At 35.3% G+C, this 25,224-nt stretch overlaps 1 protein-coding gene, 1 long non-coding RNA gene and 1 pseudogene across 2 annotated transcripts; 1 reads left to right on the plus strand and 2 right to left on the minus strand.

Annotated features, from left to right (window-relative positions):
- Window positions 1-14,925: 14,925 nt before the first annotated feature.
- On the minus strand, window positions 14,926-16,362 carry LOC131593491 (uncharacterized). The gene is made up of 2 exons (XR_009280984.1): window positions 15,860-16,362; window positions 14,926-15,731 (listed from the first exon to the last, which is right to left on the minus strand). It is a non-coding gene; the product is annotated as an uncharacterized LOC131593491 (long non-coding RNA).
- A 1,090-nt stretch (window positions 16,363-17,452) lies between these two features.
- LOC131593490 (uncharacterized WD repeat-containing protein C2A9.03-like) lies at window positions 17,453-19,682 on the plus strand (annotated as a pseudogene).
- Window positions 19,683-24,413: 4,731 nt separating this feature from the next.
- On the minus strand, window positions 24,414-25,140 carry LOC131593493 (photosystem I reaction center subunit V, chloroplastic). The gene has a single exon (XM_058865995.1). The coding sequence runs from the start codon at window positions 25,080-25,082 to the stop codon at window positions 24,600-24,602; it is 483 nt and encodes a 160-aa protein (XP_058721978.1). The 5' UTR covers window positions 25,083-25,140; the 3' UTR covers window positions 24,414-24,599.
- Window positions 25,141-25,224: the final 84 nt, after the last annotated feature.

Consider the following 25,224-nt stretch of genomic DNA (forward strand, 5'->3'; position numbering starts at 1 on the left):
ATAATTGCAACTAAAAGTAAAAGAAATATTTGGTCAAATATGAGCAATCTGCCAGGGTAGGTGTGTGCATTAACATGTAACAATTCTGAACCCTTGTTTCATAACAAAATCCAACTTATCAATTACCAGTTCTTAAGGGTGTTTGCTCCTAAGTCCTTAGTGGGCAAACCTTTGAACATTCAATCCTAATCCCAAAGTCCTTTGATATTAGTGATGAATTCAAGCATTATTATTATCAAGAATGTTCCGGTTACTATAGGGTATCCCTAGTCTTAGATGATATCTACTATAGTATAATGGTATAAAAACCCTAACAATGGAGGTCCATCCTAATTTTCAGTCATGAATCAATCCAGTTGGTCCGACGAGGAAAGCGTTAAAAACCTTATACCATTAAATTGAACGTGAAAGAGAAATATGTTATTGAAATTCGGAATTCAAAATCATCACAAATGTTAATCAAGGACACCCCCCTAGCATTGGGGGGTTTAGATACTTATATCGTCCAAAGAAATTACAAAGATATCAAATAAAGATATTACAATAGAGATGATGAACTTTGATCTTCAATGGCTTCCGCTCATGAGAGTTCTCTATTCTTCTCCAATTGCATATGCTTCTTCTCTCAATCCTCAAATTATTCGTGTGGCAAAAAGATTCCTCATTCATCTTCAAAACCCTCCTAAATAGTGCAGTCTCACTTAAGTTGGTTGGAAATCCCAAAAACACCCTTGCAGGCCATCCACTGGACAAAATAGGAAAAATCACTGAAATCAGCGTCATCACCCAACACGGGCCGTGTTGAGAAACACGAGCACCCGTGTTGGTCCCCTGTTATCTTTCTTTTCCTTGTTGAGTCCCAGGACGTGCAACATGGGCACCCGTGTTGCTTCACTATTATTTTTATTTTTCTTATTTAGTCCCAGGACGTGCAACACGGGCCGTGTTGTGCAACACGGGCCGTGTTGTGCAACACGGGCCGTGTTGTGCAACACGGGCCGTGTTGTGCAACATGGGCACCCGTGTTGCTTCATTGTTTTCCTTTCTTTGGAAACTTCACACCCATCTCCTTTCCTGACACGGTCCGTGTTGAGCAACACGGCCACCCGTGTCAGGCCTCCTGCAACATGCTTTCTAAACTTCCTCGAAACTCCGAGTTTTGCACTGATTTATTTCGATTTATCCATATGAGTCTGAAAAAATTAAAACATACAACCAAAGCATAAAATGACGAATAATAAAATAAAACACTAAATAATATAACTTAAATATACTTAAAAACAACGGTAAATATATGTGTGAAAACCACTGATCAACTACTTATGATGAAAATGCTATCACCAATGCCAGTGAGATTTATGCTTCTCCTAGGTAACATCTTTAATGTACTTGTTTATAACAAATATAGGTAACATCCTTAATGTACTTGTTTTATGATTTTTAGTGGCGCGGTTCATTTTACGGTATCAAATAATGATGGTGGAATCAGAGACTTTGATGCGGAGAAATTTCAACTTTCGAAGCATTTTTGTTTTTCCTAGTCAGTAAATGTGAGTCTCTAATGTTTTGTTCTCGTCTTAAATTTCCTACACCCTCGTAATATTGATAATCGGTCGCCTTACATATGTTCTTATATTCTCCTTTTTGTGCTATGTTGCAGCATACTTCTATCAGTCGTGATGGAAAGCTACTTCTAGTTGTTGGAGATAATCCCGAAAATAGGTTGGTGGATTCACAAAATGGAAAGGTAGAATTCAGATTCCTTTTCGGTCAAGCAACCAAACAATGTTTCTGTTATTTGTATACTAAGATATCGTATTATGAAAAAAAAATTATCTGAACTCTTTCATTTCTTACAGATTGTTGCTGAATGAATCGCAAGACGCACCACCTTCAAACTCATATCAACACAACCGAATGCGGTCTCCATCATCTTCAACAACATAGACACAATGTTACAACATTTCATCAAGATCGAATTACCTTCTACGCCGATGCGAAACCGACGAAAGCGATTTCACATACTGCAACTGAAGTCGCTCCTTCATTCTTCAATTTTGCAACTTCCCGTCACAACAGAGTCATCGCACTAATTCACGACAAACTCGAATATGTGAAACATGAGAGATGAAAGCGAAGAAGAAGGTTAATGACGAGGCTGAGAGTGGAGACGAGAGGAGAGACGGGCGGAGGACACATGAGAGTGAGACGGAAGTCGAAACGGAGAGAATAGATCGGAGGGATTCACTGCCATTTGTTTCGATCGGAGGACGAGAAGAGTTGATCTCCTTGTACGTATGGGAAATTTAGGGATTTTGTACTGGCCCCTTTATGAATTGAACGTAAGGGAAAAATGGTCCAAGCAAAACTGACTAAACACATGTGGCATTTTAAAAAAATGAAAAAATCATAAAAACATTGACAAATTAGCATTTTGGGTGACTTGGTCTGGGAAAGGTTTAAATAGTGACTTTTTCCAAATTTTAGGGTAATCCATTTGACTTTTTTTTTCTTACAGAGAGTTTTTCATAATGATCCCATCTGACAAGGGGTAAAATAGCTATTAACCCTTAAATATAAATCTAAGAGGTGTATGTATCAACTATGTAACTAGATTCTTAAATAAACTTATTTCTCTTAGATAAATGTAAATTGAGTGTTCCAAAAAAAATAAAGCTATTTGAGCTCAGCTAGAGTTTGTTAGCACTTAATAGTACTGTCACACAAGGGCCGCATGGCCCAACCATCGCCGCGGAGGTACCTCACTCAAAACTACAGTCGTCGATTTTATACAAGGGTTAAATATGTTTGGGGTCCTTATAAATATGCGACCCTGCAATTTTGGTCCCACTAAAATTTTTCTTCGAATAATGATCCTCACAAACTTTTCCATCCGCAATTTTGATCCCTGCCGTCAAGTTTCATTGACAGAAGCTGACGTGGCACAAATTGCGGGGGTTTTAAACCTCCTCTAAACTAACCCAGAAAAAATCTAATATAATTGAACGGCTGAGATGGAATTTGAAATGCCACGAGGATTAATTAAAATTAATTCTCCTAAACCTAACTACTTAAGTATTAGCTTCTTGGCCAAAGAATATAATGTAATATTCCTTTAGAATCAAATTCAAATGTTCTCCGACTTCTTCCCTATTAATACCTTTATCTCATGTGTTCTAATTCAAGCCAAGAAGCATGGTGAACCAGTTGTCATTCAAATCTTTGCCATCCTCAATCTCACAAACAAAACAATGTCTAATATTATTATTGTTTTTGACTTTGACAAAACCATCATTGATTGGGACAGTGATAACTGGTTGATTGAAGAATTAGGCTTCACTGATTTGTTCAATTAGCTCCTTCCCACAATGCCTTGGAATTCTGTCATGGTATGCTCTTTATTCTGTTTATTGTATTCAAGTTTATAATTACGTCTCAATTCTGCATGTATATAATTGTATATGCCACGTAATTACAACATCATCACGATATCAGCATCACGATACCATATACATTCAATCATGTTATTTCATTATACCAACGATATTTCATTATTATAACCCCACGATTAAAACCAGAAGCTTGTAAAACCAAATTCAATTGAAAAGAGGAATAAAACCAGAACACAAGCTAAATTATAATTATTTAAAAAACAAAATTAAATAAAATTAATCTACTACTGATAAACATTTTATATTTGAAACCATACTCTTTAACTTTCCATTGTAAATAATAATAAAATTGATAAATATCAATTTTAAAAAAGGAAGAAAGACGTAAAAGTGTTTTTCCATAAAAAATAAATACTTTTTCTATTAAAAAAAGCACTCTAAAATGATTAAAATAAAGTTAGACTTAGTTTAGTAAAAATATAGTGTTGTTGTTTTTTTCCAAAATCATCGTCATTACAAACCGTTACTATTACCAAATATAATACAGAATAAGAGTTTTGTTGATAACAAAACTATACAATGTAATAGAACAATGTATCTATTTACTGTTTCTTTTAAGAGTGCATAACCAAACTCAAGACAATCTCATATTTCAATCATCTACTATTCCTTTTCAATTTGGCTGCAAGTAGTATGTAAAACTATGTAATTTGTATGAAAAATCAGTGGCAAGTACAAAAACATTAGAACATAGTCAGCAAATGTTGCATGTTCTTTTTGCTCATTCTTCAAAGTTCAATGGACAAAGACATTCATATAGCTGCATCTTCCTTTGGCAGCACCCTCACCTGTCCTTCATAGAAATTGAAAACATCAACATGATACAATCTCAGCTAACAACTATGACACAGATAGACTCACGCATCAACATGACACAATCTCAACTAGTAACAACCATGACACAGTTAGTCTCACACATCAACATGACACAATCTCAACTAACAACTATGACACAGTTAGACTCAGACACAATCTCAGCTAACAACTATGACACAGTTAGACTCACACATCAACATGACACAATCTCGCCTAACAACCATGACACAGATAGACTCACACATCGACATGACACAATCTCAACTAGTAACAACCATGACACAGATAGTCTCACACATCAACATGACACAATCTCAACTAACAACTATGACACCGTTAGACTCACACACACAATCTCAGCTAACAACTATGACACAGTTAGACTCACACACTATCTCAGCTAACAACTATGACACCGTTAGACTCACACACTATCTCAGCTAACAACTATGACACCGTTAGACTCACACACTATCTCAGCTAACAACTATGACACAATTAGACTCACACAACAACATGACATAGTCTCAGCTAATAACCATGACACAGTTAGACTCACACATCAACATGACACAATCTCAGCTAACAACTATGACACCGTTAAACTCACACACAATCTCAGCTAACAACTATGACACAGTTAGACTTACATCAATATGACACAATCTCAGCTAACAACCATGACACAGTTAGACTCACACATCAACATGATACAGTCTCAGCTAACAACCATGACACAGTTAGACTCACACATCAACATGGCACAATCTCAGCTAACAACTATGACACCGTTAGACTCACACACACAATCTCAACTAACAACTATGACACAGTTAGACTCACACAAAGTTATAAAAATCAGAACAATACAGAATATCAACCTCAACACCATCCCACCCCTAAATAAATAAGATGAAGAACGACCTAAAGAACAAGTATTTCAATAAACTTGAAACACACAACACAGCAAATCATGTCAGTGTTTTGTGTAAATTTCAGAAACACAAATCAAATACCTGAATATGCAGCGGTGACCACTGCCTAGATATATTCAGCACCTACCTGTGACCGGTACTGGAGTTTTGGACTTGAATCTCTACCCCAATGGTGCATTGTCAGAAAGAAATTTTAATATTGCATCAGGTATAGTGGTCCCTTCAGCTTGGTTAATTTGTAATATTTCAAGTTGCAAGATACAACTCCCAATATTCTATATTAACCACCTTGAAAATCTATGCAATATAATATTTAATTGTTTTTTTTAAAGCACATAAATAAGTTTTAAAGAACAATACCTCGAGTGTTGTAGTTTACAATAAACTTCTTAACATTATGGAGGCCCCGTAGGCATTATAGAGAGGTTGCTGGATGATGATTAAGGACAGGTGGAGTATAATGAACTCCCACACTTTTCACTAAAGATTTTGCACGGTCAGTCATCCAGATTCTTTGAACTCTCCTGGCATATGCATCCACCAAGACTAAATGCATGAAGTTTTAGGCTATCAAGTAAGATCTCGTTGATTGAAACCGCATTCACTGCCAGTCAGACAAACATGGATTTTCAATCAAAAGGGTTGTGGTACTACGCCCGCAATGGTCGAGAATAAGTTCTTCTAACTTCCCAAAGGACGCAAATGGTTTCACCGCCACATTACAAGTTACCCTACACTTGTAATGTGGCGGTAAAACCATTTGCTTCCTTTGAGAAGTTAGAAGAACTTATTCTCGGCCATTGCGGGCGTAGTACCACAACTCTTTTGATTGAAAATCCATATTTGTCTTACTTAGGACTGGCAGTGAATTCTGTTTTAATCAACGGGATCTTACTTGATAGCCCAAAACTTCATGCACTTAGTCTTGTGGTGGATGTATATGCAAGGAGAGTTCCAAGAATCGGGTGATCTGACGGTGCAAGATCTTAGTTGAAAGTGTGAGAAATTCATTATTCTCCACCTGTCGCTAATAATCCAGCGACCTCTATTGAATGTCTACATGGTCTTCCTAATGTTAAGAAATTGATTGTAAACACCAAGTAGAATAATATTGTTATATAAAACTTATTTATCTGCTTAACAAAAAAACTTAATTAAATATTATTATATTGCAGGCATTTTCAAAGTGGTTAGTACAGAACTTTTGGAAATTCTATTTTGCAACTTGAGATATTACCAATATCAAAACTCAATACACACATAAGATGCCCAAACATGCAATAAGTAAGCAAAATATCAAGTTTAAGCATTTAGCTAACCACCCAAGCATAAAAAAGACAAGTGATTAAAGCATAGCATCAATATTAACATTTAAGCAAGTATCATACAAGCATGTACCAAAGAGATTCAAGAAGGTACTTAAACAAGTATCAAGTTGTTATATGATCAAGCCATAGCACAAAAGTAACATTTAAACAAGTATTGAATCATGCATCAACAGACTTAAGAAACCATCTAACAAGTACGAGATAAACAAATGATCATAGCATCTTAAAAACAATACTTAAACAAGTATCAAGTAGGCCTTTGATCAAGGCATCATCATGCAACAAGCTTAAGTTTCCTAAGTAACACAAACAAGTAACATCAACACATGATATCAAAGGACGGGATAAAGAATAATGTCTATTAAACAATCATACATCAATCCTTGAGAAAAGTGTCGAAACATACAAAAGGAGAGCTTTCTAAACCCTAAAGGTTATCCCACTTAAACAAGTAAAACATCAAGACAAGTAAGCAAAGCCTTTTCAATAAGGTAAATCAAACATCTCTAAATCATTGGGCTTAGCTTTACCTTAACCAAGGTACCACAAGTTACAAAGCAAAGATATCTCCATTAAAAGGACAACAATTTCAGGCTCCGAGTTGTACTGCAACAATTTCAGTAGAGAATTAACAATCTTTATAAGCTTGCAATGATTCTATTCTACCATCTAGCAGTACTAATGAGTCCAGCATGATAAGTGAGGCACGTATCCTTTTGCTATTGGATGGTCAAAAGTAGGGTCTCAAATCAGGAAAGGAACTGAACCTATTTATGAGTTTCAGATGGCTGTTCAACCAGATAATCACCAAAGTGTAGGCCTGTGCACAGACGTAGGGGCAGCAGATAGGAGCACAGTGGAAAAAGGTTAAGTTTTGCTTTGAAAGGATATTTCTTGCAAAGTTGGGGCCAGCTGTCCAACTCCTCCAGCTTTCTTTCCTATTTGTGTGCAATCAATAGTTTTGTGACATCCATTTTTTTACTGTGGCCAAAAGACATTCAAAGAATTAAAAATGAGAATTTTTTTATTGACTTTCCTATGGGGTGACCTCCAGCAAAATTTTCAACTTGCCTCTGTTTCGGAGATGTATCTTTAAAATATTTTTTTTAGATTTTTCACTTTGGAAATGCATCTCCGAAAACACCAAAAAATTAGTGTTTTCGGAGATGCATTTCCGAAATGCATCAAATTTCAAAATATATGTTGATTTTAACGGTCAGGTATTATTTCGAAAGCATATTTCCGAAATAATGTGTTCATATACCATTTTTCCTCCTTCACTATTTTATCATTTTTCTCCAAAACAAACTCAAACCCTCTCCAAAACTTCCATTAATATCAATCCATTTTTCGTATCAAAATCAAGTTTCAAACCGTTGATCACGTTAAAGGGAGCATAGAAAGCTATGATTTGAGGTAAACATCTCTCTTTTCATCCCCTATTTCACTACATTATTGCTGATTTCTGTGATGACAACTCCGTCAGTTTGGAAGTTCATTTCCGAAATAAATCACCTAACAAATTTCGGAAATGTACTTCCGAAATAATGTCTGGCAGAATTAAAAAAAACAGTTTTGACCATTTTTGCTAATTTTTGCATATGTTAGGTATGGTGCATCCGGACAACATTGTCGCTGATGACGTAGTAGTTCCGGAAGATGTTAACGTTAATAACGATCTGGTTAACGATGTTAAATCCATGATCGATGCGGTGGATGTACGACAACAATTTACAAATGATAGGAGCTTCGCTTGTCGTGAACAATTGTTTGATTGGGTTCGTAGTGAAGCTAGTAAACTTGGATTTGGCATTGTTATATTAAGGTCCGACAATAGAAATAGTAGACGGAAAGCTTTTGTCGTTTTGAATTGCGAGAGGGGTGGGAGGTATGTACCAACAAACCGGTGTTAAAACACGAAGACACGGGATCGAGAAAATGTGGGTGTCCGTTTAAGTTGCGCGTGACTCGGAGGATTGATGATTTGTGGCATTTAAGCGTCATTTGTGGAATTCATAATCATGCCTTGGATGTCAAGCTACACAGGCATCCAACGGCGTGTCGGTTGTCCCACGAAGAGAAGAATGTTATTTCGAATTTATCGATAATCAAAGTGGCGCCGAGAAACATACTTGCCGATTTGAAATGAAAAAACCGGATAGCGTTTCAAATATCAAGCAAGTATACAATGAACGACACAATCTTAAAGTCTTGAAAACGGGTCCGAGGTCGGAAATGCAACAACTTTTGAAACTATTAGGCGATAACCAATATGTGTCAAGCTTACGAACGTGCGAGGACAAAGTTACGGTGTGTGACATTTTTTGGACTCATCCCGAAAGTATCAAATTGTTCAACACATTTCTAACCATTCTTGTGATGGATTCGACGTACAAGACCAACAAGTATAGACTTCCGCTTCTAGAGATTGTCGGTGTAACCTCGACGGACAAGACATTTTTGGTTGGATTTGCTTTTTTGGAATGTGAAAAAGAAGATAACTTTACATGGGCTTTGGAAATATGCAAGTCTTTGTTGGTTGATCAAAAAATATGTCATGTGTCATTGTTACCGACTGAGACAATGCTTTGATGAATACAGTCGATACCGTCTTCCCGACATCAACCGCATTACTTTGTCGATATCACATAACGTGCAAAGTGAGAAGTAAGCTCAAACCCGCGGTTGGCATGAAAGATAGACCGGGTGAAAACAGTAAAGTCATCAAAGCCGGTGTTGTGGTGGATACGATTATGGCCGCATGGAGGGAGATTTTAGATGCACATTCCGAAGAGTTGTATACCAAGAAATTGGTACACTTTAGGTCTTTATGCGTTTCTATTAAGATTTTTTTTCATTATGTCAAATCCACTATCCTTGACAAAGTAAAGGAAAAAGTTATTTGTGCTTGGACGGATCGAGTAAGATATCTTGGTTGCACTGTAACTAACCGAGTTGAATCCGCACATGCGGCGTTGAAGAGATGGTTGGGTGATAGCAAGGGGGATTTATGTCGGGGATGGGACACTGTGAACCAAATGCTCGAAAATCAACACAATAAAATTCAAACATCTTTTGGTCGGAGCAAGACGGTTATGGAACACCGGTTTAAGGGCCAAAATCTATTCTCGCAATTGATTTACAACATATCCCATTCGGGGTTGAATTTTATGTTTCATGAGGCGAAGCGGGCGGAAACAACGGGTCCGGATAGTTCTAAATGCGGGTGCACAATCAGAAAAACATACGGGCTTCCATGTGCTTGTATACTTTCTAAAAGATGAAGTTGAATTCACTGATACGCATGGATGAAGTAATTGACCATTGGAAAAAGCTCTATTTTGATGATTTCGAGCCGCCGAAAAAAATGATTCCAAAATCACCATCTCCGACGAGTTGGAAGTGATAATGGATAAGTTTGCTAAAGCGGATGACACCATGAAAATGCACATAGAAGAACAATTGCGAAAAATTGCATTTGCGAAGACCACCAATTTGAAATCGCCATCTCAACCGGTTAAAACCAAAGGTGCGCCAAAAAAGCCGAAAAAATACCCAAGAAGACACATCAATCTAACGATCTCCTTCCTAATTTAAACATGTTGATGCATTGATCCCGGATTCACCAACACCAAAGTCCAAGTGTAGTGCTAACAAAGGAGCGCGTATTTCGAAGCCGCCTTGCACACATCCGATCAAAAAATCTCCAATGATTTACATTGATGAGATGCCGCTTTTTATGCACAAATATATTGATAACATAGTTGATGTTGGCACCGACGACAATTGTGGATATCGGGTCGTTGCCAGTTTGCTCGGAAAAGGAGAAGAAAATCACACTCTTATTCGACGGGTACTTATTTTGGAGTTGACTTCGCATAGGGACATCTACGGCCGACTTTATGAAAATCAAGAAAACTTTGATAAACTTCATGATTCACTTGTTCCATCACGAAACGGTATCGCCCCGCTTTCAAAGTGGATGTCATTCCCCGATATGGTTCATCTCATAACAAGTGCGTACGATCAGGTGTGTGTCGATTTAACGAGATTTGGATTATGTGAGACATTCTTTCCACTTCATTGTCGACCGCCTTTGGACGCATTGAGCCGCATCATATGTATCAGGTATTTAAGATCGCGCCACTTTGTGTAAGTTTTTTTGAAACCGGGGTGTCCTATACCGGCTACTTCTTGTCAGTGGACGGCACATCATACAAATGCGGCGGAGACTTGGCCAGATTCTTTCGTTGAAAGAATGACGGAGTTTGAAGAAATGATGAAGCAAGAGCGTGGGGAAAATAGAGAGTGGTCGAAGAACATACCGATTTTAGATCTAAGCGCCACCGATTGGTTCGGCGATTTTTAGTTTTAACCGGACCTTTTTTTTTGTAATGACCGGTGCGTGTCATTTTTTGTATGTATTGTCGTTTATCATGTAAAATCAAACCGATTCCATACATATATAATATAAGTATGTTTAATGTTGTCATTGTTTATGTTGTGTCTATCTTGTAATATTATGTGTATTTGTTATGGTTATCTCAAAACAGAATGCAATGCACAAAATTTGATTTTTCACCTCTGTTTCTGCTAAATTCGGAAGTTCATTTTCGAAATATAGGTGTTTTTGGATTTATTTCGGAAGTTCATTTCCGAAACATCCACTGAATGCAAGATAAGGTTTGTTGGACCATTATTACTCCAATAAGTCTATAAATACAACACAATCTTTTTCATCCTCATGACACCACAAAACACCAATGACACAAACCTACCCCCACCTAGCATTTGTCTACTTCACCAGTGGCTACCCGATAACGTTCCAATTCCGCTTCTCGCGCGACACGCCATTCGCGGATTTGATAACGTCGCTCAACACGCTGTTGCAATATCCGGAAAATCGGAAGGTTGTTAAGCTTGAGTAACGCTCGCCATCGCTTAACGACGTGGGAGATGTTCAATTCACCCCATTTGAAGTCAAGAACGACGAAGATTTAGCGGTTTTGTGGACAACTTTCGACCGATTTTCTTCGAAGGGTCCGATCGAGTTGGATGTGAAACTTCAAAGATCGGGGGCCGACGTTGTCAAAATGTTGACTCATCCTCACCTACCCGTATTTAACAATATGTAACTTTAATTTTATATAATGTGATTTTTGTAATCTTCATGCTTTAAATAAATCGAATCGTTGTTGTTTGATTTTTTTTCTGTATCAGACCTTATTTCTGAAGTACATTTCCGAATTCTTCAAAGGGGGTGAATTCGGAGATGAACTTCCGAATTCATCTATTTTCTAGAAAAAAACATTATTTCGGATGTACATTTTGAAAATCAGTTTTTTTTTTTAAAAAACATATTTTTGGAAGTGCATCACATTTTTTCTCATAAAAAGATGACTTCGAAAATGCATTTCCGAAATAAATGGAGTACTTGTCGACCTACCAAACCACTTCTACACTATTCCAAAGTTTTTTTTTTTTTTTGAATACATATAGATATATATGCCACTTTTTATCTGAATAAATACATTTTCAAATTATCCGAAATACACACATATTAGATCTTTAAAAGAGATGATCCTACTTGATTAATGGCTGACTTTCTAGATACATAAGTCAAAACTTTCTTGAGAAAATTTTTCTCTTCACTCTTTTTTCCTATATTATTTTTACTGATATCTCGAAGAGAATATACATATACCTCTCGGTATAATTTTTTTAAAAAATAATTTGCATTAATATTTTAAAAATTAAGCGTCTAAAGTAAAAATTTGCATTGATAAATATTTTAAAATGAAAAAATTTATACATTTACCAAATTCCTTACTAATAGAAGTTTTATAAAAGTGGTAAAATGTAAATTATTACATAGACATATTCAATATAAATAGTTCTATCCATATATAACTTCAAACTCAGTGGCAAGAGTTTAGCTTTGTAACCTAAAGGGATGTAGTGAACATTTTTTGTTTTACTATTTTTATGAGTTACTATCTAATGATTTGAACATTCGACCACAGCAAAATAGTACCTGCTTTTCTCATCATTATCATATAGAATATTAGGCCAAGTTTTCCATGGATCATCGTCAAATTGAACAATAGGACAACGTGTTTGCTGACCAATATTGAACTTATCTTCACCAAATGTATAAATAAGCCAGGCATTGTTACGTTTGTCAAGGTCATCCATGACTTGTTGATATTCAACTTGACGACCAAGTTCCTCTTGTTCCTCCTGTTTGATCTGTTTGATACGTCGAAGGCCAAACAGAGTTGGATAAATAGCTACTGATTTGATTTTGATGAGTCCATCGGTGCGACTAGTGGATAAAATAGTGCATTCAAAATAGTGAATAAACACATATACTTCGTTATCTTAGCGCTAAAATAATGCAACCAAAAATCATGTAAACTCACAACACAGCTACATTTTTATCATGTAAACTCTTAAAAACATACCTCAAAAGCTTGTAAAACCAAATTCAATTGGAGAGAGGAATAAAACCATAAGCTAAATTTTTATTATTTAAAAAACAAAATTAAATAAAATTAATCTCCTAGTGATAAACATTTTCTATTTGAAACCATACTCTTTAATTTCCATTGTAAAGAATAATAATAAAATAATTTACAAAAAATTGAAATAATAATAAAATTGATAAATATCAACTTTTAAAAAGGAACAAAGATTTAAAAGTGTTTTTCAATAAAAAGGAATACTTTTTCTATTAAAAGAAACACTTTAGAAAGAATAAAATAAAGTTAGACTTTGTTGCAAAATCATCGTCATTACAAACCGTTACTATTACCAAGAGTTTTGTTGTTGTTTGGTTGATAACAAAACTATACAATGTAATAGAACCATGTATCTATTTACAGCTTCTTTTAAGAGTGCATAACCAGACTCATGACAATCTCATATTTCAATCATCTACTATCCCTTTTCAATTTGGCAGCAAGTAATATGTAAAAATTATACTATCATGCAATTTGTTTGAAAAATATGTGGCAAGTACAAAAACATTAGAACATAGTCAACAAAGGTTGCAGTTAGATATTTTCAGATTCCTTTTGCTCATTCATCAAAGTTCAATGGACAAAAACTTTTATATATCTACATCTTGCATTGGCAGCACCCTCACCTGTCTATCACAGAAATTCAAAACATCAACATGACATAATTTGACCTAACAACCGTGACACATTTAGACCCACACAATGTTACTCAAATTAGAACAATAAAGATCCACCTCAATACCATCCACCTCCAAATAAATAAGATAAAGAGCAAATATTTCAACAAACTTCAAACGCACAACACAACCCATTACAGCAAATCATGTCAGGCTTCTATGTAAATTTCAGAAACACAAATCAAATACCTGAATATGCATCAGTGGTGACCACTATCCGGGTATATTCAGCACCCACCAGCGACCAGTATCCAAATTGGGGACTTGAATCACTATCCTCAATGGTCAGAAAGAAATTCTAATATAGTATTGGATATAATGGTCCCTTCATCTTTATTAATTTATAATTATCTCGGCCAATCCTAAGTAAGATAATTACAAATTAACAAAGATGAATAGACTATATTAAAATTTCTCTGACAATTGGGATAGAGATTAAAGTGCACAATTGAATTACTCATAGCCGCTGGGGCTGAATATATCTAGTAATGGTCACACGCCAGATATTCATATTCAAGTCTTTGATTTGTGTTTCTAAAACACAACATCAACACTACAGGCCTCGCGTCGTCGTCACTCAAACTTCCATCCGTGATCTCCCTCTCTTCTCAATCGCGACTTCCTTTGTTTTTTCTCACCTCATATCCTATACGATTTCTTCTCTTCAAATCTCGAATTTCGTTTGCAACCTCACGAAATAGAAAAGCAACAAAACAACAAGTATCACCTACCAGTTGATATAGAAAAGCAACAAAACAACAAGTATCACAGAACCCTAAATCCCCAAATTCATTAATTTGGTGATGGACTTACAATTACATATGCAAATTCGAAGAGGAAAACTGGAGAACAACAAAAGATCTAACGGGTTGAAATGAATCTGTTGACGGCTTGAGTGAAAGTGTTTGAGTGATGTTTAAAGAAAGCACATTAGAAAGAATAAAATAAAGTTAGACTTAGTTGCAAAATCATCGTCATTACAAATAGTTACTATTACCAAATAAGAGTTTTGTTGTTGTTTTGTTGATAACAAATCTATACATGTAATACCGCTTCTTTTAAGAGTGCATAATCAGACTCATGACAATCTCATATTTCAATCATCTACTCTCCCTTTTAAATTTGGCTGCAAGTAATATGTAAAAATTATACTACTATGTAATTTGTTTGAAAAATATGTGGCAAGTACAAAAATATTAGAACATAGTCAACAAAGGTTGCAGTTAGATATTTTCAGATTCCTTTTGTTCATATATCTACATCTTGCATTGGCAGCAACCTCACCTATCCATCACAGAAATTCAAAACATCAACACAATTTGACCTAACAACCATGACACATATAGACCCGCATAATGTTACTCAAAACAGAACAATAAAGATCAACCACTAGTATTTCAACAAACTTCAAACACACAACACAACCCATTACAGCAAATTATGTCGGGTTCTATGTAAATTTCAGAAACACAAATCGAATACCTGAATATGCATCAACAGTGACCACTACCCGGATATATTCAACACCTATCTGCGACCAGTATATAAATTGTGCACTTGAATCTCTATCTCCGGTGTTGCATTGTCAGAAAAAAAAATTTAATATAGCATGAGTTATAATGGTACTTTCATCTGTGTTAATTTGTAATTATCTCAGCCAATCCTAAATAAGACAAACAAAGATAATTACAAATTAATAAAGATGAATGAACCACTATACCCAATGTTATATTAAATTTTTTTATGACATTGCACCACTGAAGATAAAGATTAAAGTGCACGACTCAGATAGTGGTAGCAGGTGGGTGCTGAATATATCGGGTGCATATTCATGTATTTGATTTGTGTTTCTGAAACACAACATCAACAGGCCTCACGTCTTCGTCTTGGTCACTCGAACTTCCGTTCATGATCTCTATCTCTTCTCAGTTGCAACTTCCTTTGCTTTTTCTCATCTCCGATCCTATAGGGTTTCTTCTCTTCGACTCTCGACCTTCGTTTGCTACCTCATTAAATCGAAAAGCAACAAAACAACAAGTATCACTAGCAGCTGATGTAGAAAAAGCAACAAAACAAGAAGTATCACAGAACCCTAAATCCCCAAATTCATTAATTCAGTGATGGACTTACAATTGCATATGCAAATTCGAAGAGGAAAACTGGAGAACAACAAAAGATCTACCGGGTTGAAATGAATCTGTTGACGGCTTGAGTGAAAGTGATTGAGTGATGTTTGATAAGTCAGATTGTGGATGGTGGGGTGGGGGTGAGTTTGATAGGGTTGCTGAAGGTGAAGTTAACAACGGTGGTTTAAGGTAATGAATTGAAGGAGAGGAGTTTCATACGATTTTTGTATTGGTATTATGTGGCTCTCAAGGACTGAAGGAGGTAGGTTGTTGTTTCAAGGACTGAAGTAGGTAGGGGGATAGGATAGCTTTTGAACAAAATTGTGGAACTGTTTTAATGCTTTTTTATACAAGTTTTTGTTTGTCCATTTTGAGCAAAGTTTGGACTATTGTGTACTGTTTTTGCAGGTAGGGGCAGATGCATGGGTTTGTAGTTTTATGGACACAATTTGGAGGGAATGATCGGATTTGAAGACTAAGCTTGAAGCATAGGTACTTGTATACCATTGTAACATTCTCCACCTTTAGTAGCAAAATTCTTGTAAATTTTTTTTATCTTGGCAACTCCTTATAAACAATTGAAATGCCATGAAAAGTTGTGCATAAACAAGTAACATAACTTTCAAATTATGTGCCTTTGTAGTATTTGGTATAGGATGTAAACCAAACAATTTGTAATGAATGACCGTGAAATCACCATCAATTCTTCTTTGAAAACTCTTTGATTCTTTTGATGATAATCTTGTAAATTTGTGCAATTTGTTATACTTGAACGAAGCATTATTACAATGTAGAGGGACGTGAAGGTTCACTAGAGTTATTGGGAATTTATATCAGATATATTCATTCTTATAATATATTCTTAATAATGTTATTAATGTTTTGTATATGGTAAATTGTCAATATTTTTTTTCAAGCATCATTTGAAAAAATATAATATATAAACTATATACTTTTAGAAAATGTTCTCAATATTATTATTAATGTTTGTTAAAGTAATTCTCATTGTATATTTTGGGTAAAGATCCACCTAACTTATCAATACAATTACATCTTATGTATTCATTTCACGCATAATAAAGTTTTTGAATTTTATTTCATTATATCCTTGTGTCACTTTTTTATTTTTATTCATATTCAATCCATTTAAATTTTTTTATAAGAATTTTTATTTATATTTTTAGTTTTATGCTCTGATTTGATTTTTTTTTCTTCTATATTATGTTTTTTATATGAATATATATACAATATATGAGTTTCTGAATTTGGTAAGATCTTATGATCCGTTACAAATACTCACATTCACGATCTTGTAACCTCTCTTTGATTCTGCATAGGATCTCAATTTTGATTACCTTGATTCTATAGAATATTTTATATATAAAAATATAAATAGTATAGACTTGAGATTAGTTGATTTAGGAAGGAAGTTTCTACTGAGTCGGCAAAATATAAAGTTAGTGGATTCTCTATCATAAAAGTAAATTCTCATCACACAAAATAAATATCTATATAATTCTATTGCAGCATTAATTTATTCATATACTTATCTCAGAAGAAATTGAAACAAACAGAAGTTCTCCTAATTTATCAAAATATGTCTCATTAACAACAAGATGATGTTGAATATTTGAGGGAAGAAAACATATTGAAAGATGTAGAAGATGATGTTGATTCTGAGGGAAGAAAACATATTGAAAGATGTAGAAGATGATGTTGATTCTGATGAAGACGATTTCTCGGTTACTAGCATATTTCTTAGTATGTTTTTACAAATTTTTATGTTTATGAATTAATATGATACTAATGATGTTGCTATTGTGTCGTCTATCAGATACGCCTTTAATTTGAAAAGTCAATTCAGACAAGTTATATATATTTTTCTATAAGTAAATTGTCAGACACTACAGCTGCTCAAGCTAGAAGAGGAAAAGACATCCAAGGGATTTCTTGGGAAAGAATTAATGTCACTAGAGAAAGTTATCGACAAACTCGGCTTGAACAATACCAGAACTATGAAAATATCCCTCATTCAAAGGACATATTAGGGAAGGTAACAAAAAAAGGATACTCATTTTATGAGTTTAGAAGAAACTCAAGATCAGTAAAACCAACCATTCTTCATTTTCAGGTATGTTGTATTATTCTTTTTTCTTTTTCTCGATTTCTATAATCGTGTAAGATTTCATTAGAATGATAGTCCCTGAGAATATGATCTTTTTTATGGTTATGCAGTTAAGGAATTAGGTTTGGGCTATATCAAAGCATGATGTATACTTTATGTCGAATTTCTCAAGTACTCAATATTTCGGGGCATGTAGCACCATCCGAGGTGAATGTCATTTTTAATAATACTTTTGAACTCGATAGCACGGACTTCTAATAGTTTCTGATTATTGAGACCAATAACTCGTATCACAAACTCCCCTAATTTTTATTAATTGGTTTTCTATATGACTTGTGTTACAATTTATTAATTCGAGCATAATTCTGATGTTATCAATTTTCATTGAAGAATCATTTTGGAGGTGTATCAGAGGGACTCACACAAACAAAAGTTACTACACTTGCAATTAAAGATAATCTTCTAATTCTCGGAGGGTTTCAAGGTGAACTTATTTGTAAGGTAAACCGTTAATTTGCTCGGGTATACATAATTATATATTTTTGTAATTCATAGTGAATAGAATTGTTAACTATTCTATTTTTATCGCCTTCTTTGCTACTAAAAATGCAGCACCTAGATCAACCCGGTGTTAGCTTTTGCACAAGGACTACTTATGATGAAAATGCTATCACCAATGCCATTGAGATTTATGCTTCTCCTAGGTAACATCTTTTATGTACTTGTTTATAACAGATATAGGTAACATCCTTAACGTACTTGTTTTAGGATTTTTAGTGGTGCAGTCCATTTTACGGTATCAAATAATGATGGTGGAATCAGAGACTTTGACGTGGAGAAATTTCAACTTTCGAAGCATTTTTGTTTTCCCTGACGAGTAAATGTGAGTCTCTAAGGTTTTGTTCTCGTCTTAAATTTCCTACACCCTCGTAATATTGATAATCGGCCTAACATATGTTGCAACATACTTCTATCAGTCCAGATGGTAAGCTACTTCTAGTTGTTGGAGACAATCCCGAAAGTATGTTGGTGGATTCACAAAATGGAAAGGTAGTAGAATTCAGATTCCTTTTCGGTCAAGCAACCAAACAATGCTTCTATTATTTGTATACTAAGATATCGTATGATGAAAAATAATTATCCGAACTCTTTTGTTTTTTGCAGACTGTTGTTGAATTATCCGAACACTTAGATTTTTCATTTGCATCGGCATGGAATCAAGACGGCGTGACCTTTGCTATCGGGAACCAAGACAAAACATGTAGAATTTGGGACATGCGGAATCTGTAAAAATCAGTAGAAGTGCTGAAAGGGAAACCTTGGAGTCATTCGTTCGATCAGGTATACTTGTGATGGGTAGTATATAGCTATAGTTGAGCCTGCAGATTTTGTGCATGTGTATGACGTGAAAAACGGGTATGAGATGGAACAAGAAATTGACTTCTTTGGTGAGATATCAGGTATATCGTTTAGTCCAGACACTAAATCTCTTTTTATTGGAGTTTGGGACCGTGCGTATGACAGCCTTCTTGAATATGGTTGGCATCAGAAATGACATATGTAAAATGTGAAGAAGACGTAGTTAGTGTATGTTTGGATTGTCGTGTTATTGCACGACTTAGTGTGTTTGGATTATCCAGTTGTTGCATTGATATGTAGCAAAGAGAGCAGTTAGCATTATTATGAAGTTTGTTTCTTTTTTTATTGCAATTATTGTTATTAGGAAGTGTAGCAAAGAGGTGTATGTATCAACTATGTAACTAGATACTTAAAAAAAAGTGGTTTCTCTTATATAGTTATATATTACAAAACAGAAAATATCCAGCTAGTTTGAAAAAAAGAAAAAAAAAGTAAATAATAAGCATTGCATGATTAAGTTCTTTCTTGACAAAAGATTACTAGTTGATGTTAAATATTATGATCAGTAAATAACTTGAGACGGTCATCTGTTCCGTTGGCGTCGTCCTCATCGTCATACGCTAGCAACAGTTCCCAATATCTTAGCATTCCTCCAGTTCATATTAACAACAGCGAGCCTATGAGTTTCTTTTTCAATCTTAGGTGGTTCCTCAATTTTCTTGCGAGTGAACATGTATCTCAGTCGAGGTGGATCTAGATAATCGATATCCACACTCGCTGCTGAATTATCATTCTTCTTCGTCTCCTTTAACTTTTCCATGCCCTAATTGTTTCACATAAAATAAAATTCCTCAATTTCCTACTTTTATTTTAGGCTTTAATCATTCTCAATATAACCTCTCTATTCGCCTTAACCATGGGCTTCGATTGGGCTAAAAATATCAAACCAAAAAAGAGAATTTCTTATTAGACCCCCTAGTCTTCTTGGTCACCCGCACTGAAATCCTTAAAATGCTCTTTTATTTCGGAAATGCATTTTCGAAGTCAACATTTTATGAAAAAAAAGGTGGTTTCGGAGATGCACTTCTGAAAACACTTTTTTTTTTAAAAATGTGTTTTCGGAAATGCATATCCGAAATAAAGTTATTTTCCAGAAAAAAAAGTGTTTCCGGAAGTGCATCTCCGAATTCACCCCCTTGGAAGAATTCGGAGATGTACTTCCAAAATCTTCTCTGATACAGAAATCATGAAACAAACAACAACGCTTCGATTTATTATAAAACATGGAAATTACAAACATCACATAACATAAAATTAAAATTAAAGTTACATATTGTTAAATACGGGTAGGTAAGGATGAGTCAACATTTTGATAACGTCGGCCCCCGATCTTTGAAGTTTCGCATCCAACTCGATCGGACCCTTCGAAGAAAATCGATCAAAAGTTATCCACAAAACCGCTAAATCTTCGTCGTTCTTGACTTCAAATGGGGTGAACTCAACGTCTCCCTCGTCATTAAGTGAAAGCGAGCGGTACTCAAGCTTGACAACCTTCCGATTTTCCGGATATTGTAAGAGAGTGTTGAGCAACGTTATCAATTCCGCGAACGGCATGTCGCGCGAAAAGCAAAATTGGAACGGCGTCGGGTAGCCACTGCTGAAGTAGACAAACGCAAGGTGGGGGTAGGTCTGTGTCATTGTTGTTTTGAAGCTTGATGTTGATGAAAAGGATTGGAGTAGTATTTATAGACTTATTGGAGTAATAATGACCCAACAAACCTTATATTGCTTTCAGTTGATATTTCAGAAATGTACTTCCGAAAACACCCCAAATTTCGGAAATATACTTTCGAAGTTAGCAGAAATAGAAATGAAAATTGAGTTTTGGACTGTGTAGTGTGTTTTGACAATTAACCGCAAATTGAACCAAGCATAAGCATAACATAAACAATGACAACATAAAATATAGGCATATTATATATGTATTGAATCGGTTTGATTTTACATTTTAAACGACAATACATACAAAAAATGACACGCATTCAGTCATTACAAACAAAAAGGGTCCGGTAAAAACTAAAATTCGTCGAACCAATCGGTGGCGCTTAAATCTAAAACCGGTAAGTCCTTCGACCGCTCTCTATTTTCCTCACGCTCTTGCTTCATCATTTCTTCAAACTCCGCCATTCTTTCAACAAAAGAATCCGGTCAAGTATCCGCCTCATTTGTATGATGTGTCGTCCACTGACAAGAAGTAGCCGGTATAGGACACCCCGGTTTCAAAAAGACTTGCACAAAGTGGCGCGACCTTAGATACCTGATACATATGATGCGTCTAGACGCGTCCAAAGGCGGGCGACTATGAAGCGGAAAAAATGACTCACATAATCCAAATCTCGTCAAATGGATACACACCCGATCGAACGCACTTGCTATAAGATGGCTCATTTCGGGGAATGACATCCATTTTGAAATGAGGGTGTGACCGCTTAGTGATGGAACAAGGGAATCATGAATTTTTTGAAAGTTGTCATGATTCTCATAAAGGCGGCCGTAAATGTCCCTATGCGAAGTCAACTCCGATATAAGTGCCTGTCGAATAAGAGTGTGATTTTCTTCTCCTTTTTCGAGCAAACCTACAACGGCCCGATATCCACAATTACCGTCGGTGCCAACATCAACTATGTTATCAATATATTTTTGCATAAAAAGCGGCATCTCATCAATGTATATCATTAGAGGTTTTTTGATAGGAGGTGTGCACGGCGGCTTCGAAATACGGGCTCTTTTATTAGCACTACACTTGGGCTTTGGTGTTGGTGAATCCGGGATCAATGCATCAACATGTTCAAAGTAGGAAGGAGTCGTTATATCAGAAGAAATCTGAGCCATCAACTCAAAAGGTTAGGTACAAAATTGGAGTGTTAGGATCAATCTCTGAGCTTTTATTTCTGAATTTTTTATTCCGCAGTACGGTTTCAAGGACAAGTTAGGTTTGGATATTTTCTCTGACTTTAATGCCCTTTTTCTCACTGAGGCATGGTTCATGTGTAGCCTAGTATTTCTGTTTAGTATAGCAGGGCCTGAACTTGTGTTTATTTTGGTGAGATTTGGAACTGACTTTTTTTTGGATATAACTTGAACTGATTTATTTTTTGGTTTAATGTAACAGCTTGTTTTGCATATGATTTGGAAGTGACATTGTAGCTTGGATCATTGCCTATGAATAGAGTCACTCAGTTGCAAGCTTCATGATGAAAAGTTCTTTTGGTAATGGTTGGACAATTTTAAGTATGATGGCTGCAAGATTTGTAGTCTTGTATGGAATCCAATGGTTGGTATGAAGTCAATTGCAACACAATCAACATGACTTGAAGTATTGTAGCCTAACCTCGGATTTATATTGTCTTGAATGCTTTGATTGAAAAAATCTTTGGGTTCATTGTTTGAAATTAGTACCATACCTTTGATGAATATTAGCACCTTTGGTCAAAAAGTCAACTTTTCTAAATTGATTATGACCAAAGTCAAAGAAACTTGATCATGTAATACTTTGAACCAAAACTTCAATTTCAAATCCAAGTTATCTTGTTGTTTAAGTAACGAGTACTTGAAAGAATGATGAACTGAACTGAATGAGTCTTCAAACTCAATACCTTGTACCATGGTTCACACTTTGTATTTCAACCAAACAGATTTTTAACACAAAAATAATGTTCTTTGAGAAAATCCTTTGATGAAAATCAAGTCATAATCTCATGATCATTGATTAACGTACATGCTCGCGCATAATGAATGAAACCCTAATTATCCTTGAGAGATCTTGAAGAAATTTGATACACTTTGATAAGGGAAGTGCTCATGACAAAAATTCTAGCTCATAAGATTCTCAAGTGAAATACTTTGAAGAAACTCCAACCGAACACTTTGAGTTGAAGCAGAAAGATAAGAAACTTTAATCTTGAAGAAGGTTGATGAAGGAAAGCCCTTTTAAGCTTAGGAGAAACCCAAATTCACTCCATACTCAAACACAGATCTTCTGAAGTACATAGAAATAAACTCTGATTCAAAACCTTGGTGAATTTTGGAGAAGAATAATCATGTTAGCTTGATGGAAAAGAAATTCAGGATGACTATAAATCATAACCCTAATTCCGTACTTCACTGCTTAAAGAAGAACCAAAAGAATCAGGCTTTATTTGATGAAGAAATCTCAAACCACTGTGAAACCTTATATTGCTGACCTTTTGAACCAAAGTATTTCATGCATGCATGTATGTTATGCTGATGAAATGAGAAGGCTAAGTCAGATAAAAGCAAGATAAGAAAGAGGGCAAATTTTTGGGTGAAACAGTTGTCCCTATTTAATCGTCTTAAACCTGAAAGTGATATCCACACTAGCCTTTCGAACTTTAAGGTGGAAGAATATTAAATACCAAAGAACTGAAAAAATTTGCGCTCCAAAGAACAGGTGGATGATATATTGTTTTTGGATGCCTGAACTAACAAGCTTTGAAAAGTATAAGAAATGATATTTCCGAAGGTTTTTCACAAAGGAAAGAGAAATTGTGTTGCATATCTGCAAAAACAAAATGAAAGATGGAAAATATGCTTAACCAAGCGCACTTGCCAAAGGTGAACACAGATTTCGTTAGAGAATAAGGCTTCTCGTGCAAAAGGGAGAGAATAGACATTATGGAGACTCACGAATGAAAGACACCAGTAAAGATAACCAGGTGTTGATAAACAACTATTGGAAGTATATGATAAACATCTACAACTCGGGGATTGAAAACTCATGACTCGGGGATCGCAGAGGAAACAAATCCCTCTTGCGTAAGGCAATAAGGGGACTCACCAAAAGGTAAGAAAGATTTTAAGTGTGCACCAACCAAGACTGAAATAATGTAAGTTCATAATTATATGAGAATCTCTTTTTGGTTTGTGTGAGTTTTGTGGATCGTGTTAAGGGTTTCCACCTCATAATTTTATTTTGCAAGTAAAATAATTATATTTAAGATGCCACCAAACCCAACATCACACCTACTAATAATCAAATGCTAACAATACAAAATTAAACATAACTCAATATCCATTCATCATAGTCCATAGAAGCTTTAATCCAAATAAAATTGCTTTAATCCAAGGAACTTAACATGTTGGATATCTCATACAAATAAACTATACATTACATAAAAGGAACAACAAAAGACAAATCAAAACAACATAAATGAAGAACACCATGAACAACATAGTAATCTTAAATACCAAAGAAACTAGGATCATAACCATTGCTAGAAGTGGCCAAGATATAATAAGCAACAATATGGCCTATAGAACCCCAAGCCAAAACATCAACAAGGTTAAACCCAACAGGATCATTTGACTTAAGCAAGCTAACATATTCCTTAGCACGTTTGTCACCAGCTTCAAAGTGTGTCACACCATTTTGTTCAGGCAAGCCTTGTTTGGCAACATTCTCTCTTTGGAAGTTGAAGAACACAAACCTTCCCAAGAACAATGAGAGGCCAGTGCTTAAGCTTATCACAAGTGAGGGGTTGAGTTCAGCTTTGACAACAAGAGATGAGAATCTCTTTTTGGTTTGTGTGAGTTTTGTGGATCTTGCTAAGGGTTTGAAGCCTTGGAAGCATAGGTTTGATGGTTTGAGGTTAGGGGTTTGGTGTTTTTGGATGGTGGTTGTTAGGGCGTTTGTAGAGATCATGGATGAGGCTGATGCTGCCATTGTTTTTGGTTTGATGAGTGAATGGAAGAGAAGATTGGTTATGGAATTATATGATATAGTATGAAAAGATGTGGTGGGAGAGAAAGATAAGGTGGTTTGTGATTGTGATTTTAGACCATGGAGTGAAGATTTTGGCTAGTGA

The sequence above is a fragment of the Vicia villosa genome, linkage group LG3 (genome assembly GCF_029867415.1).
Source record: "Vicia villosa cultivar HV-30 ecotype Madison, WI linkage group LG3, Vvil1.0, whole genome shotgun sequence".
In the NCBI taxonomy this organism is placed as follows: domain Eukaryota; kingdom Viridiplantae; phylum Streptophyta; class Magnoliopsida; order Fabales; family Fabaceae; genus Vicia; species Vicia villosa.

Coding starts and splice junctions, on each gene's coding strand:
- LOC131593493 (XM_058865995.1), bottom strand. CDS start 25,082: ATGGCAGCATCAGCCTCATCCATGATCTCTACAAACGCCCTAACAACC.